Source organism: Labeo rohita, chromosome 13 (assembly GCF_022985175.1).
Source record: "Labeo rohita strain BAU-BD-2019 chromosome 13, IGBB_LRoh.1.0, whole genome shotgun sequence".
NCBI classification, from domain to species: domain Eukaryota; kingdom Metazoa; phylum Chordata; class Actinopteri; order Cypriniformes; family Cyprinidae; genus Labeo; species Labeo rohita.
Window position 1 is genome coordinate 35,876,440 of NC_066881.1, and position 18,711 is coordinate 35,895,150.

The 18,711-nt window shown below is 29.8% G+C and overlaps 1 protein-coding gene across 1 annotated transcript in view; it reads right to left on the reverse strand.

Annotated features, from left to right (window-relative positions):
- LOC127175366 (inositol polyphosphate-5-phosphatase A) overlaps nucleotides 1–18,711 on the reverse strand; it is a 168,819-nt gene that overhangs the window by 52,284 nt on the left and 97,824 nt on the right. Inside the window, exons 8-9 of the mRNA XM_051126400.1 lie at nucleotides 17,047–17,166; nucleotides 3,596–3,680 (exon numbers count right to left, since the gene is read on the reverse strand). Coding sequence (XP_050982357.1) covers nucleotides 3,596–3,680; nucleotides 17,047–17,166 — 205 coding nt within the window. The remainder of the gene's footprint in view (nucleotides 1–3,595; nucleotides 3,681–17,046; nucleotides 17,167–18,711) is intronic.

The following is an 18,711-nucleotide window of genomic DNA, read 5'->3' on the forward strand; positions in this document are numbered from 1 at the left end:
CATACTTTCATTTTCTCTGAAAAATGAATCCTGAAACTCCTTAACCTTCAATTCAACCCCAAAGAATTAAAAAAAAAAAATAAATAAAAAATTAGAAACACCAAATTTCTTTATACTTTGAGTACAGGTCAAGTATTCATGCATATGTAACATAGATTTAATTAAGTATAGTGTTTTAAGATGTCTTAAATAAATCCTTAAAAATGTCTTTAAGTTGATGTAATGATATCTTTAAGTGATATTTAAATATTTGCATTATTAAATATGATGCGCAATCATTACTGGGTGCTTCGTCAGACGCACATTTAAATAAACTGGTGTGAATTAGTGTGCACTAGTGTAAATCAATCTCTAGTTAAACTGCAGTGAAAAAAATCAATACAGCGGCGCAATCTGAGTCGAGCTCGGACCCAACACTAATTGTGTGGCTGACGTTAATTGACATTAAAGTGTTGAACTAGTTCCTCACTGCCAGACCACACACACACACACACACACACACTCACTCAAGGCTATCTTGTTTATGTGCCTTACACTATCATTGCTGCACACTTTACTACACACACAGACGCACATATCTCTAAATCAGATGTCTAAAAGAGCGGCGGCTCTATTTTAACGAGCTCTGGCCGGTGATGACATCAGAGCGATGGCTGCATGTGAGTGCCTGCATTCAGAAACAGGTGAAGCACAACTCACATAAACCAGCTTTACTAGTCCAGAGTCTCTGTGTGTGTGTGTGTGTGTGTGTGTGTGTGTGAGTGTGAGTGTGTGTGTCCAGAGGCTACATGTACTGACCTCACACACACACACACACACACACACACACACACAGAGTCAGCATCTCAATGATTGTCCTGCAGGTAGCGTTTCCATCATGAGCAGCACATAAACCCAGATTGTAAGTGTCCAGGGGAAAAAGCTTTCAAAACTAAACACCCTATTAAAATAAAACTATTATTTACATGCAGCTCAAAGTGCATTTTTACTGATGAAAACTTTATGGAAGTAAAAGAATTAATCCAGCAAATGAAAAGTATATTAGATATCAGCCTTAAATGAACCTGAAGGTCAGAAAAAACACTGCATACATATGTATATATATATATATGTGTGTGTGTGTATGTATATACACACACATATATAGATGCTACATACATTTTTAAAATATTTTAAGAATATATTTATTTGTATTTGTATAATTATTATATTTTATATAGGTGCTATATATACTTAGATGTTTAAATTATGAAGTATATTTTAGAAAAAGTATAAATAAATAAATAAATACTTTAGTCGAGCTCGGACCCTATATATATTTTTTTAATAATTATTATTATTTAATAATAATTATATATTATTATATAATATTACATATTTAATAATAATTATTATTTAATACATTTCATTTTATATATTACTGTAAAATAATTCATTATTTACTCAAATATAATAAAATTTCATATAATTCAGTACTATATTAATATTAATTAAAACAGTAGATTTTTTTTTAAAGAAGTCTTTTCTGCTTTTCAAGACTACATTTATTTGATTAAAAACAGTAAAAATTGTGAAATATTATTAAAATGTAAAACAGCTGTTTTCTGTGTGAATATCTGTTAAACTGTAATTTATTTCTGTGATGCGCAGCTGAATTTTCAGCATCATTACTCCAGTCTTCAGTGTCACATGATCCTTCAGAAATCATTCTAATATGCTGATTTGCTGCTTGATTTCACAAGATAATGCATTATATAAAACATGATCACACACTCTGATCTCATTTATGTGCGGAAAATACTTCATATCACAAATATATACAGACTGAAAGTTCCCTGTTTGTGTTTAAATTCAGCTTGTCATTGGATTTTCACTGATACAGTGTTACAAATCAAGGTGTGGCTTCCATAAAATCTGACACCTTGTCTTATATCTGCATCAAATAAAAAGTTAAGGCTTGTTTATGACAACTAATAAAAACCATTAACCTGATGGATGAACAGATGGACAGCCAGAAAATAACACTTATAAACTCCTGTTCTGTCGCACAAGGGATTGTGGGTAATTTTAGCCGAACCATGCACAGATACACACAAATCAAACTATTTTAAATGCATTATGATTTGTGGATTTTCAAAGCCACACGGGATGAGCATCATTACAGCAATTCAACAAGCACCTCCTTCCTGCCACACACAGGACCTGAGTGAGAACAATGAGCCGCGGATCTGCTGAGCTGGTTTACGGCCCTCGCATATACGACTCATTAGGGTCCTCAGGGGCCCAGCTGTGTTTGCAGAGTGGCCCTCCAGCAGCATTGTTATGTGAGGAGGCTTTTCTCACACTCATTGTGTGCTAATGACGCCTTTAAACAGCAGCGAGAGCCCTTCAGACCCTTCAGACCCTTCAGAGATAGTGTGTGAAACAAGACGCTATAAAAACTTAGAGTTTTCTTGCATTTTAAGTCCAAGTTATTTTACATGTTAAGAGCAATTTCGAGTGCAAATGTCTGATGCTGTGAATTTGAACAGTCCGATCAAATGAGTAAAGATGATACTAAAAAACGTTTTGTTTTTTTTCATATTCGTATCGTGTTTCATTCATCACTCTGGAAATAGAAGGTCAAGTCGAGCACAATGCATTAAGGGACACAGCATGTAATGCTGCATTTGAGCATCTTAGCAAATGTGACATTTGAGTAATCAGTGCATACTAGAAATCAGCGCTTATACACTGCTATAGTTTTAATATTTTGAATTTCAGATTAGATTTTTACATTTTTTTTGCTTTCAATAAAATTTTTTGTTAAAGTTTCAGTTATTTTTTTTGTCAGTTATTTATTTATTGTTTTTTTTTTTCATTTTCACTTTAAGTTTTAGTGCAAAACTGTTACATTTTTTTGTTTTATTTTAGTTATTTATTAGCTTTATTTGATTTTGTTTTAGTTATTTTAGCACCAAATGTTGAATTTGCATCTATCTGAAATAATAATAAAAAAAAAAAGTGTATTATATTTTAAAATCAGGGGGTGTTTGTTTTGCTCTTTTTGCTTATTTTTACATCTATATTTACAATTAAACAAATTAAATTATAATAAAAAACTACATATATATAATAATTATAATTTAATATATTTAATTTTATATTTAAGTACTATTGTAAAATAATGCTCCATTAAATTCATTATTTAATCAAATATAATACAATTTCCAATAATGCAGTACTATATTAATATATTAATTTTAAAATAGTTTATATTCAAATACACACACTACAGTTCAAGTCTTCTAAAGAAAAACATTAAAAGCAGTGCAAGACAGTGTTTATTTGATTAAAATTACAGTAAAACTTGTGAAATATTACTCAAATTTAATGTAAGTTTTATTCCAATTATATATAGATTACATAATTTAGTACATATTGTATTGAAACTTACTGTAAGGTGAAGCAGTGTGTTCTGCTGCAAATGTATTAGGCCACACAAGTACTCTATGCAGTACACTTCAGCAACAGTCAGTCCAGTACGGTAGCATGTTATTGTGAAGACAGTCAGTGTGTGAGAGTGTTTGTGTGAGACACTGAGCGTTTGACTGACCTCAATGACCTGCTTGGAGTCCAACCTGAAGTTAAAGTCGCCGAAGATGAAGTACGGCAGCCGCTCGAACCGCTGATCCGTGATCCTGCGGAGAGATCGAGACACACTCGGTCAGTCGTGATCATCTGTGCAGCAGCCCCACCTAGTGGACGAGCGAGTGACAGATGATTGACAGCTGACCCGCTGATGTCACTCATCCACTCAGGAGGCTCTGTGGGCGTTTCACCCGCTGATTGGTCGATCCGGTTACTCTGAGCGTTCGGCTGCGCTCACGGCAGGATTCATGAAGTCCAGAACTCAAGATTCACGCACCTGCAGGTCTTGGCGACGTCTTAAAAAACGCACCTTAAACGAGGGATAATTAACTCCCCATAGCAAATAATTTACTTGAGCGAGTGATGAAGAATTAGGCCGAGCCGGACGAGCGCGTGCGTGTGGATTAATGGAAGGAGGATGCTGGGCCGGCTAATCGGCGGGATAAATCTCAGCTCACTCCCAACACCTAATAACAATGTATTTATGGCCCTGTAAAAGAGAAGCTTCTCCGCCCGCGCCGCCGCACTCATAAAACACACACTTTTACATCTCTGACGCTTCACTGGCACTCAAACTCACCGCACGACTTCAGATCCACTCGACTGACCCTTACAGACTTGATGGGATCTGATACTCTACACTGATGACGATCAATATATCGGACGCCTTGAGTTTCTGCAAACCTGCAGCATCTGTGCGACTCACAAAAAAAAAAAAAAAAAAAAAAAAAAGTGTGTATATATATATATATATATATATATGTGTGTGTGTGTGTGTGTGTGTGTATATATATATATATATATATATATCTCCAATATTTACCATTATTTAATAGAAATATGACTTTATCATTAATTCAATTCCATTCTATTTAACTATATGTATCAAATATAAATTTGCAATTAACGCAATTAACGCAGGGATCAAAGGAGCGCAGAAATGGTACCGGTGATGAGGAGCTTTAGTAGAACAACGGTGAACTGCAGTCAGACGAGATGTTTTCAGGCCATATGTCAGTAAAAACTAAAAAACTAAAAAAAGCTTTATCTTTATTTAATTTAGTGTTTGATAACTTTATTACATTAGGCTGTATTTTCTTGCTGAAGGGCACAGGTAGCTACATGACATTTATTATAATGTGGTTTATGTGAAGATTGTTTTAAATTCAGTTAAATTACACATTATTTTTAAAGCTGAATAAATGTTAAATTGATAGCTCTCAATTATACTGTAATGTTGAATGGCTATAGTCAATGGTTAAATATTAGGGGGGAAAAAAAAAATCAGAGACATCAGTTGGTATCAGTGATACTTGCCTTCAGTCATAAAAAAGATGGCATTAAACATTAAAAATATACTTTATGTTGTTTCTACAATAAGATTCAATGTGAAATTGCAATATAAAAGTGGAATTAAATACTTATTTAAATTCAATTTTCGGTGGGATTACTCATGATTAATTTAAGGAAAAAATGTGTGATTAATTAGTTACATTTAAAAAAAAATGTTATTATATATGTGATGCGATGTGGGAAAACCCATCATATGTTTTCAGGAATTTCAAAAAATGGTAATTTTTTTTGTCAAAATTGGGTTTTCATTAAATTATTATTCTGTAACATCTTGTTTATCATCTCTGAAAATATCTTGGCAAAATTCACTTGTTTAGTGCAGAAAAATAGCAATTTATTGCAGCAAGCAGAAATAACTGTGTCTTTCTCTTACATTAAGAACACGCTGTGGAGGTGCAAAAATAGTTAACCTAGCAAATTAAATCACATATTTAATAAAGGTGTATCAATGCACATTCCCCAACAGTCCTGTGTAAACTACGGCACGCAAATTTTTATTTTATTATTTTTTAATCTTGTAAGATAACGGAGCACAACAACGCCGTCTAAAGTACTGCAGCTGCTCACTTAAACGTTCTTACTCGTCTCAATCTGCTCAATGTTGGTGATGTCAGTGCCCTAAACCGTGTTAGAATGGACTATTTCACATCTAGAGATGAAGGATCGGATGATGAAGTTACTATAGAGGAGGAGTCCGACGACAGTCTGTTTTATTCACAGTGTGCGAACAATTGCGCTGCGCTCGCTTTTCTAAATGTAAACTATAAGGTACAATATCCCTGCTTTAAACATACAAGGGGTGATTGAAAGTTCAGAGACTATGCCCATGATACACAACAGAAAATGAAGCAGTATAGCGCTCCTGACTTGACAGACAGCTCTCGTTAAATCCGTGAACTGAAAGTGAAAACACGTTTTTCTCAAAATTCCATTCCTGAAAATCAGAACTTAAGAACTTTGGTCACGTTCAAAATAAAAGCAGTTTTGGAAAGGGCTGAAACACAGCTTCCATATGGTATCAAAACCTAAAAAAGGCTTTCATGTGTTGGGTTTTCCTAGATCGCATCACATAAATAAATATTTATATATCAAAATTATATATCATAATATTTCAAATTTTATATTTGACATGTATATATTAACATAATATTAAAATATATTATATACTGAATGTACTATATTTTAGTTCAATAATGTTTATTTAATATTTAGTATTTTGGGGGAGATATATTACATTGGTGGAATAGTTCTGATCGTTCTTTGACCCGTTAACCACTTTTTGAGAAGAGACTTTAGTTTTGTTTCTTTTTAATGAAACACTTTAGATTATTGCTAAAATCGAAAAAAGTTATTTAAAAAAATATTTCAATTAAATATATTTTAAAGTGAAATATATTTTTTCCAAAACATGTTTTACTTTAAAAATCCAAGCCATAAATCTAAATAAGTTGTGTTCTGAATTTGAGGTTGATATCTCAAAAACTGGGCCTTCAGTCAGATTTAGTTTGGCTGCAGTACCAAACACTTCCACTAGATGAAATTTGCTTCCCATTCATTTCCAGTGCACTCATTTATGACACTGAACAGCACAAGTGTGACTATTTTCTCCTAAAACATTAAACCTTTTGAATCATGTCCATACATTTTTTTTGAGTATGTGTTCATATAGCAAGTACCAAACCTTCACCAAGTTTCATACAAATTCAGTGAAGTAAAAAAAATGACTTTTGAAAACAGATAGTTACGGTCCTTGATTTTGATTGGTTGAGCCGCGTTTGAAGCATACACCTTTGTTTACGTCCGTGTGTTGCTTGGCAACCACTTTGTTGCAACCACAACAAAGTGTTACATTGTTTGGCAGAAGAATGTTTTTATTAATCTCATTACACTTTATTTGTTCTGTTTTATTTTGTGAAACCTTACTACGTATATGGAATAACCGCTCTGTGTCGTGTCTAACAACACCCCTTAGCTGTTATACATTCACTGTACACCACAGCTTCTTGGGGATTTATTGTTTTATTAAAAAACTAAATGTACAATTTTTGTGAAAATGACTGAAAAGCTCAGACAGGGAGAAAAAGAGAGCTGTGTGTATAAAGTGAGTGTGAAATGATAACAGTTTGAGATCTAGTAAAGCATCTGTCCCCAAGTATGTGTGTGTGTGTGTGTGTGTGCGCGGCTCTATCTCAGTAACAGGCGTGTCTAATGCGATGGCCGCCGTGTTTTGTCCTCAGACCCGAGTCATGAGCGGCGGGTCAGAAGGTAACGCTCTGTTTACACGCTCGTTTCCTAAAGCTCTCGCGCTGACCCGCCGCGCCGGGCCCTGACTTTTAGCCCGGCCCCTGGGGGCCCCAGAGTCACGCATTAGATACAGCGCCGCGGCCGTCAATGGGACGTCAGGTGGGGGGTCTGAGAGACATTCAGACACACTGTAAAAGACACACAAACACACTACAGACGAAACAAATAGCACATTCAGACACTCTAAAACACCTGAATGCCATGGTTTTATATCCAAAAAGAACTAGGATTAGATGTGACGTTGCAGAACCCTTTTCACATCAGACAGGAAGTAACCACCCTAGCAACTATCAATTCATATATTATCCATATTATATATCCACTACTATATTACTACTAATTTCTATGCAACATTTGTTATTTAATACTTAGGTTATTTATATAAAATATATTTTTTATTTAGTATTTAATTTACATTTTTAACTCTTTAAAATAAGATGCATTGAAATGTATATATTTTTAAATATTTATGATTTATTTTGATTTATTATTTATTATAATATTTATACACACTGCCATTCAAAAGTTTGGGATCAGTATGATTTTTATTGTTTTCAACAATGATAATAAATCAGCATATTAGAATGATTTCTGAAGGATCATGTGACACTGAAGACTGTAATGATGCTGAGAAATTCAACTTTGCATCACAGGAATAAATTTTATTTTAAACTATATTAGAATAGAAAGCCACTATTTTAAATTGCAATAATATTTCACAGTATTACAGTATTTTCTGTATTTTTAATCAAATAAATGCAGCCTTGATGAGCAGAAAAGTCTTTAAAAACACATTAAAATCTGATCCCAAACTTTTGAACAGCAGTGTACATTTTAATAAATAATATAAATGTGTATTTTAGTTTTTTATTTTTAATTTTGTACAAATTATATACACATAAGATATAACATTTTGTGTCTGTAGTGAAATGTATATATATATATATATATATATATATATATAATATTTGGTATTTATTATAATATTTATTATTAAAATGCCTGTATTAATAAAATGTTTTTATTTTCTAAAAATTATATACAAATAAGATAATATTTTGTCTGTAGAAAAACATTTATTTTAAAAGATTTATTATTATTATTTTAATTTATCATAATATTTCTATAGAAATACATATCAAAACTTTTATATTTATTTATTTTTTATTTAAAAATTAAATAATTTCAATTTTTATAATTATTATTTATTAAAATATTTATATCAATTTATTTAAATAATTTTAATATTTTGTTTTATTACTACTACTAGTAGTACATTTTAATTTTACTATTAAAAGCAGCAAATATAAAGGTAAAAAAAAGTGTTGGGTATAGAGGTAAAAGTGCAAAACTATAGTTTCATGGTGTTACAGTTTGTCCAAAAGTTGTGAGCTGTGGTAGTTGATGTGCTGGTGTGTTGTTGGAGACACCTGTGTGTGAAGCGGCTCAGTGCTGTGGAGACACCAGTGAGGCTCACAAAGCGCCGCACAGCACTAATGCAGCTTTTGTCCCGCACCGGAGGAGAATCCAGGGAGAATGTTAGCATTCCGGGGAATGTGCTCACTGACGGCCGGCTCAATGGACCACCGGAGGCCTCGGGAATGACCTCTGACCTTCAGAGGTGACCACCCTCTGACTGCTGGCCGTTCACAACATTCCCTCGGAGCTGTCAGGTGTGTGTGTGTGTGTGTGGTCATTGAGGGGTTATGGGATATGCTGAAATTATGGCAAAAAATGTACTTTTACTTAAAAAAAAAAAAAAAGTCTTAATGTAACTTAAAAATATGCAAAATATATTTTAAAAAATATATATATGAAAAACATTTAAAAATATCGTCTTATAAAATAATAAAATAAAAACAAATAATATATATTATTTTAAATATATTTTTATATTTATTATATATACTATTTTTTTAATTTTTTTTTATTAATATTTAATATTTAAGACAGCAAGGTTGATAAAGTACAACAAGGTGTTCAGGATAATTACTAGTTACTTGTGTTTCTAGTGTGTTCTGCTGCTGTTCTGGGTGATGTGCATTAATTTCTTTTTAATTTTTTTTCAGCTAATGTTATTTCAAGTAATGCAAGTGTTTCTATAGTTGTAGTTTTGGATAAATAATAAAAACCCTGGTTTGATGTGCTGGTGTCAGTGGACGTGTTGTTTGGCTCATGAGGAAATGAATCTCACTGCTCTGCTGTGTATGAATGTGTTTATGTTTAACTGTGACACTGAATGAGTGTGTGTGTGTGTGTGTGTGTGTGTGTGTGTTGGCGGTGTGTTAGCGGCTGTAGAGTATTTTGTGTATGAGTGTAGGGTGTGAAGGGGCCTGGCTGACTGATTAACCTTCGACCTCTGGGCCTCCCAGGGTGAGAAGGCAGCTAACAAAGTCAATGCTGATCGACACTAATACCTCCATTCAGCAGCGGCGCACTAACACACATCAGCAGACACAAAAACACCACAAATCACTCCCACACATCCACCACCAGCGCCTCAATCTGATGCGGAGGTCACACGCATCCCAGCATCCTCCACATCTACACACCAACTCAACGACATTCATTAGAAAACTTAAATGAGTCATGCCAAGGTCACATACTGATTAAATATTTTTTAATTTTAATTCTTATTACCATTATATATGTGTGTGTGTGTGTGTGTGTGTGTGTGTGTGTGTGTATATACATACAGTATACATATATAGTAAAAATGTATTCAGTACATGTATTTACTTACTTTTTATTAAATATATATATATATATTACTTTATATATATACATTCAGTCTTATAGTAAGGTGTGTGTATGTTATGGACAAGAAAAAATTTTTATTGTATAAAAATATCAGATAGACAGATGAAGTAAAATTTTCAGTCAATCTGAAAACAACATGCTTTATATATATATTATAATCTAGTAAATAAAGTAGATTTAAAATATATTTTTATAAATCATTATACAAATAATATTTTTGTAATATTTTGTAAATAAACATAGCAAAGTTTATTAAATTAAAAAATAGCAAAGTCTATTAAAAAATGGTAATATCACTGTAAAGTCTACTTATAAACTAAAAATCTTACTAAAAATCTTACTAAAATAAAATATAAAATAAAATATAAACAAAATATAAAATAAAATAAATATATATATATATATATATATATATATAATCTAGTAAATAAACTTCTTTACTATGACTTAAAATATTCTTTTTATAAATTATAAAAATAATATTTTCTTCTGTTATATTTAGTAAATAAAATAGTAAAGTTAATAAATAAAACTAGCAAAAAAGTCTACTAAATTAATAATTAAACATGGAAAAGTAATAATAAAATAAAATAAAATAAAATATAAACAAAATTTACAATTAAAAAAAAAAAAAAAAAAAAAAAAATATATATATATATATATATATATATATATATATATATTATTTTTCCATCTAGTAAACAAACTTTTCTTTACTATGCCTTAAAATCTTTTTTATAAATCATTATACAAATACACCAATAATATTTTTGTGATATTTAGTAAATAAACACAGTAAAGTCTAATAAATTAAAAAATAGCAAAAAAGTGTACTAAATTAATAAATTAAACATGGAAAAGTAATAATAAAAGAAAAGAAAAAATATAAAAAAAATGTAAAATAAAAAGTAAAATATAATAAATATTATATATATTTTTTTTAAATATAGTAAATAAAGGTTTTTCTTTACTATGCCTTAAAATATTTTTATAAATCATTGTACAAATAATAATTTTGTGATATTTACTAAATAAACATAGAAAAGTCTAATAAATAAAAAAAAATAGCAAAGTCTATTAAAAATAGTAATGTCACAGTAAATTCTAACAAATTAATAAATTAAACATGGAAAAGTAACAATAAAAAAAACAAAAACAAAATATAAACAAAATAAAAATAAAATCATCAAAATAAAATATAAACAAAGTGTAAAATAAAATTTAAATGAAATGTAAAAATAAAATAAAATTAAATAGTACATCAGAATTGCTGTTAACCACTGGTCTCTCTAGATATCAGTATCGGTCGAGCAATGCAATGTTTTTTCTGATGATGTGTTCTTTCAGAGATGGAGAAAAACAAGAGCTGGAACTTGTTTCTCTGTTAAAAAGGCTCCACTTATTGACACATTTAGTTCTCTCTCTCTCTCTCTCCTCACACACACACACACATGAACAGCAGCTCTCTCTCTCTCTCTCTCTCTCTCTCTCTCTCGCTCGCCCTGGTTCCCTTTCAGCCTGTTGTTCTGGGAAAAGCCAAAAGGGAAACATTTAGCCGGGAGCCTCTTTGAGTGGGCTGACAGTTGACTGATGACCATCCATAAAGTCACAAAGAATAGTTGTGTGGCGGCCAGAGCGGCCCGGCGCTTCCCCCTGGGAAACTAATTGCCCTGAATTGTTAACGGCAACATTATTTTTCTGCCAATCACGGCTTTTCAATGGGCCAAAAATGAGCATGAAACAAGCCTTTTGACTGAACAGAAAAGTTAAATGTCTCCAATGTTGATCAAATTAACTTCAGCCACCTGACAATGGACTATATTTGTGTGAAAATAAAAGCGGGCCACAATGGGGCTCTTTTAGGCCAGATTTCACAGTTGTGATGTAAAACCGCTCCGGCCTGAACCTGAGCACATCTTCTGAAAGGAAGAGCAAATGGGAACATATCTGCGCGCACAAAAGACCGACGAACCCGTCGCCGTCGCGCCGCTCCGATACGTCAAAACCAGACAAATCTGCTCGCCGACGCACGTCCGTTCGGCTCCGACGCCCAGCGCGACCAAACCGTTTACCGGCCAAACGAGCGCGGCCGTGCATATCAAACAGCGACCACACAGAATGAAGATGCGTCGGCGCGCCGGCCCGTCAACGTCCTTCCCAGGAGGCTTCGAGAGATAGACGGCGCTCGCCTGTTAACAGGAACGGAGATACGGAGTTTATCTGATGGGCCGCCGCAGGAACCACGCATTTGGGTCGTCCTGATACATAAACATTTCTAAAAAACACATAGTGTTAAGTAAAGGAAAGAAACTTGGCAGGTGCACGAGACCCTCAAAACACACACCAAAATGTTTTGGTCAGCTAAACCCATTTACGGTGAAAAAAAACTTTTTTTTTTTGGTAAAGTTTAATTTGATGAGTTTTTACTTTTTTTTTATTTTACGTTTTTATCATTTAAATGTAAATGAAATGAAATTAATATTAATATTAATTAGCTAAAAGTACAGCAAAGTACATTTTGAGTTTTTAAGATTTCAATAATTTAATCATTCTCTGATGTGGTCAGACGACATGCAGGTGAACAAATAAAATATTTTAACTTTTTAGTAAATGTTTCATTTTGACGGATTATATACATTTATATTTATATTTATTTTATTAATTTATTTTAAAAATGTTTTATTTTGACGGTTTTTACTCTAAGATGATTTCATTTAATTTTTATAATTTAATTCAAATAAATGTTAATTCAATTAATTCATATTAATTAGCTAAAATATTTTCTTTAAGTACCCTTTGTGATTTTAAGTATTTCAATAAATTAATAACAATTGTCGATTAATGGTCATATGACATGCAGGTTGCATCGTTTTATTTTGATGTTTTTTATGTTTAATTCATTAAAAAAATGTTATTTTGTTTGCTTTTATTTTAAATTATTTAAAATAAAATTTGTTTTTATTAAAAAACCTTCAGTTTATATTTTGGTTTTATTTCGATTTATAATCTATTGAATATACATTTTTTATGTAAATTTCTATTTATTTATTAAAATATTTTTGTTTTGACTTTTTATTTTTATGTTTTTATATGAGTTTTTATTTTTAATGATTATATTTATTTTTTATGATTTAATTAAAAATAAATGTTAATTAAAATTAATTCATATTAATTAGCTACAATATTTCATATTTGTACCCTTTATGATTTTAAGTATTTCAATAAATCAATAATAAAGTGTTGATTAATGGTCACATGACATGCAAGTTTAATCTTTTTAGTGTTTTATTTTGATGTTTTTTTTTTTTTTTTTTCATTCATAAAAAATGAGTTATTTGGTTTGCTTTTATTGTAAATTATTTAAAATAAAATTAGTTTTTATTAAAAAAAAAAAAACTTTATTTTGGTTTATTTTGATTTCTTTTTCATTTATAATCTATTTAATATAAATTCTATAATATAAATTTATATTTATTTTATTAATCTATTAAAAAATGTAATTATAAAAAATGAAATTATTATTATTATTATTATTTTTTTTAATGATTTAATTAAGATAAATATTCAGATTTCTTTCTTTCTTTTTTTTTTTTTTTTAACAGATATAACCATTTCTGTGTTCGGGTCATTTTTGACCCGGGTACATATGGAGTCCCATTACTGTCAAAAATACATTTTGCAAAGTTATCTATGAAGTTACATTAGTTACATCACATCTTACACACTTTTTGAACTGAACTTTGTTGATGAACATGAATTTGTACACCTATTGATAAACACTGCAGCATGAAAAATTCATCACTTTCTTCATCTGAAGATTTAAGCAAGTAAATGTAATTTATTTTGTTTGAGAAAGTAATATTTATGCAGGTTTTATAAATATTGTCTGTTTTAATTAAATTCCATTCATTCCAATGGAGGTAACACTGGCAATTCTCAGATTATATGTTCTTATAAATTTCATACAATAATATAACCAAACAAGATTTCTCATAACTATTTAAAAAAAAAAAATGCAAATTTTGCATGATAGTTTTTTGGTGTAGTTTATGCATAATTTGAAATTTCTTAATTTCTCAATTTTTTTAATCATTTTTTCACATTCCCTGTTGCTGCTCAATATCATTTTAGTTAAAAAATATATAAAGTTCTGACTGTTTTTTTAAAATAGCGATGCAAAAACAAGTTTGCGACTGCATTATGAGGGTTACAAACGAGGTGAATGTGTGAGGAAAAGTCAAAGTGTAAGAGGTGTGAGTGTAGGGGGAGGCTGAAGTTACAGCGCGGCGGACAATGGGCCTGAAAGTCGGTTCCCAACCGGCCGCTGAATGGCCACACTGTTGGAGGTAGCGCTGCTTTCAAAAGGCTGTTCAGCCACATTGTCCTCCTCGATCACAACAGGAGAATAGACTTTACTGGTGGCTGCCAAAAGGTTAGTAGCGCCGCTGAAAAGAGCCCAACATTATTCACCGCTTTGGGGGAAGGTGTTGGGCACGTCCTTTCCCACTCGAGGGGACGTCCTCGCGCCGGCCGGCCGGATCCGAGCTCCATTCAGACGTGCGGAAACGGCCCCGTACGGGACGCACCGAAACGCGCTTCCGCCTCGGCGCTCGACTCGTAGTGAGAGGGATTCCTCGTCTTACAACATCCACGAGGAAACCCGTACGGCTCAGGCCAAACTTTGGACACAATTCTAGAGTACTTGAGTGATTTTGGTCAGCCGAACTCATTTGAGCTCAAATAAAACTTACTTGAAGTCCCACTTCAAGTTTATATTTCCAAAAAACATTCACATGATCACAGTTATTCGATGATTTTTTAGTAATGCTTAGTTTGATGTTTTTTATTTATTTATTTATTTGACATTTTCATGGTTTAAATGTAAATTGAATACAATTAATATTAATATTATTTAGCTAAGTACATTTTGAGTTTTTAAGTTAAGACTGCAATAATATAATAATAATTTAATAATTCTCTGATGTTGACTAGTGGTCAGATGACATGCACGTGAACAAATAAAATATTTAAACTTTTTGGTGAATGTTTTTTGACACTTTATATAAATTTATATTTATATTTATTTTAGAAATTTATTTTAAACATTTTATTTAGACTTTTTATTCTAAAATGATTTTATTTTTATGATTTAATTAAAATAAATGTTAATTCATATTAATTAGCTAAAATATTTTCCCTTTAGCTAAAATAAGTTTCCTTTAGTTATTTCAATAAATTAATAACAATTGTCAATTAATGGTCACATGACATGCAGGTTGCATATTTTTAGTAACTTATTCTGATGTTCTGTTTTTTTTTTTAAACATAAAAATGTGCCATTTAGTTTGCTTTTATTTTTATTTCAGCTGCTTTTATTTAAAAAAAACAATTAATATTTTTGTTTCACTTTTTTATTTCTTTTTAATTTATAATTTATTTAATATAAATTATATAATATACATTTATATTTATTTTATTCATTTATTCAGAAAAAATAGATTTATTCTAAAATGATTTTATTTAATTTTTATGACTTAATATGATTTACGATTTAAAATAAATTCATATTAATTAACTAAAATATTTTCTTTAGCTACATTAGCTTTTTATTTTAAATTTCAAATCAAATTTGTATTTTATTTCAATTGGTTTTTATTAAAAAAAAAAACTTAAAAAAAAAACAATATTTTTGTTTCATTTTGATTTCTTTTTAATTTATAATTTATTTCATATAAATTATAATATAATTTTATATTTATATTTATTTTATTAATTTATTAAAAAAATATTTTATTTTGACAGTTTTTATTCTAAAATGATTTTATTTTTTTATAATTTGTTAATTAAAATGAATTCATTTTCATTAATGTATAAGTTCCCTTTCAGATTTTAAGTATTTCAATAAATTAATAACAATTGTCAAACAATGGTCACATGACACGCAGTTTCATCTTTTGTAATAAGTTTTTTGTGTTTTTGTGTTTTGGTGTTTTTTTTAATTAATAGAAAATGTGCTTTTATTTTAAATTATTTAATTATTTAAAAATATTAAGTATTTTATTTCAGTTGTTTTTATGAAAAAAAAAAAACAGTATTTTTGTTTAATTTATTTAATATAAATTATATAATATACATTTATATTTACATTAATTTTCATTCATTTATTAAAAATGTTTTTTTTTTTTTTTTAAAGATTTAATTAAAATAAATGTTAATTAAAATCTATTTATATTAATTAACTGAAATATTATCTTTAAGTACCCTTTCCGATTTAAGTTAACATTTCAATAAATTAATAACATTGGTTCACGCAAAAAAAATGTGCCATCTTTTTAGTACGTGTTTTTTGATGTTTTTCATTGTAAAATTGTTTATTCACACTTTTTATGATTTTAACAAAAATAAATGTAAATTATATTAAAATGAAATAATATTAATTAGCAAAAATATTTCCTTATGGTACTTTTTGTGATTTATTATATTTATTATTGCGTTAATCATTTTATAATAATGCAATAATGATCTGGTGTCAGTTCATGCTCATGACATACAGGTGAACAAACAAAATGCTTTTACTTACCTATGTTTTATTTTGACTGATTTATTCTAAAACTGATTTCATTTGAGGAGCACATTACTTCAGATTACACCCGACACTTGAGGAACGTAATTTAATCAGAGGAAAACAAGTGCTGGGATGAAGTGTTTACGAGAAGAATATAAATAAAAGAGCTGAAAATCAGTGAAAATGCTCAATGTAAGCAGGAAGAAAGGTCTTTTTAAACTTCATCACAGCTGTAAATCAGGGTAAATGATGGCGTAATAAAGTGGAGCGTAAGTTCCTCAAGCGCCGTCCATTAAAGACGCGCCGCTCTCTCATTGGACAGAAAGCGAAGGCGTGAGTGGAAAAATATGATGTGTGAGGTGTAATTCATGAGCGCTTGATGTGGTTTGCATGCATTTATTGAGAGTGGATGTGCTTTCAGCAGATTGTCTCACCTGTCCAACACGAAGCCCAGCGCTTTCTGCCGCGTGCTCGAGTAAACCGACGGACTCTTCTCCCACGCCACCAGGTTAGAGGCGTCGTGGAACAGGTGGATGTTCACCAGGTCAAAGGCACTGAGACACAGACACAGAAAACACATTCAACCCAACTGACAAACTTCATCATCTGTGTTTCTCAATACAATAAAGGCTGACAGCAGCAACGGCAAGGTCACGGTTCGATTCCAAGTGGATCACGTTCAGTGCAATGAAAGTCACTTCGGATAAAAAAATATCACATGATCAACACCGGTTTCATGGGTTAACCTGCTTTTTACTCTTTAAATGTGTACAGAATGAAAAACCATGGACTGAAACTGAAAAAAAAAACTATTATTTTAGTGATTCCCACGTTTTCATCAGCCGAACCACTTTAAAGCTAAAATATTTGCTTGAAGTCCTCCTGAGATCTCAAGTTAATATTTAAATACTTTAACACATTTGCACATTCATAGCTCTCTGATGTCAGTTAATAAGTGTTTTATTAAGTGTTTTATTTTAACTGATTCTATTTTCAATTATCAACTTATTTTATTTTATTTTTTGTTTTATTTAGATTATATTTATTTTAAATTATTATATTTAAATATTTAAATTTATTATATATATATATATATATATTTTTTTTTTTTTTTTTAAGTGCATTTTAAATTATGCTCTTTATGTTTCAACATTGAACATTTATTTTATTCATTTATTTTTTAAAAATATTTCATAGTTTTTTAGTAAGTATTTTATTTTGATTAATTTTAAACTATTTTATCAAATAGTTAATAAAAAGTGTCATTTTGTTTGCTTTTATTTTAAATTATTTATTGTAAGTTAGTTAAAATAAAATTGAAGTATTTTTTTTTATTTAAAAAAATAACTATTTTTGTTTTATTTTTATTCATTTTATGTATTTAATATAAATTATACAATATAAATGATTATTTATTTTTAGTAATTTAAAAAATTTCATACTTAATTTCCAGTTAAGCCATTAAAAATTTCATTTTGTTGACTTATTTTTAAATTGTTTATTTTAAATGAGTTAAAATACAAATTTCAAGTATTTCATTTTAATTGTTTTTATTTAAAAAATACTTAATTTAAAAATAGTTTATATTTTTGTTTTATTTTAACATGTTTTATTTATAGTTTAAGACAAATTATATAATATAAATGTAGATTTTATTTTCTTAACATTTTTTAAAATAAATACTTTTAAGTAGTGTTTTATTTTTATTTCATTTTAAATTAAAAATTTTAATCTATTAAAAAATTGTGTGTAAAATTTATAATATATAAATTATTTATATTTGTTATAAATTATGTATTTTAGTTTCATTTATTTTAAATATTTGTAGTAAGTGCTTTATTTTGATTGTTTTTATTTACATTTTATTTTATTAACATTATTTTTTTTTCTTTTAATTTAACTTAATTAATATCTAGCTTTTCATCAACACAAACTCCCTATATATATAAATATGTGCTCACAGATTAATATGAATACATCTATCTGTTTCTTTGTTCAGTAATGACTGAAGTGAACTGATCAGAAGTGCGAAGGAAGCGTTTCTCTGACCGGGGCGTCAGTAATCAGGTTTAAAGTGACAGAATGGTAGCGCGGCGTGA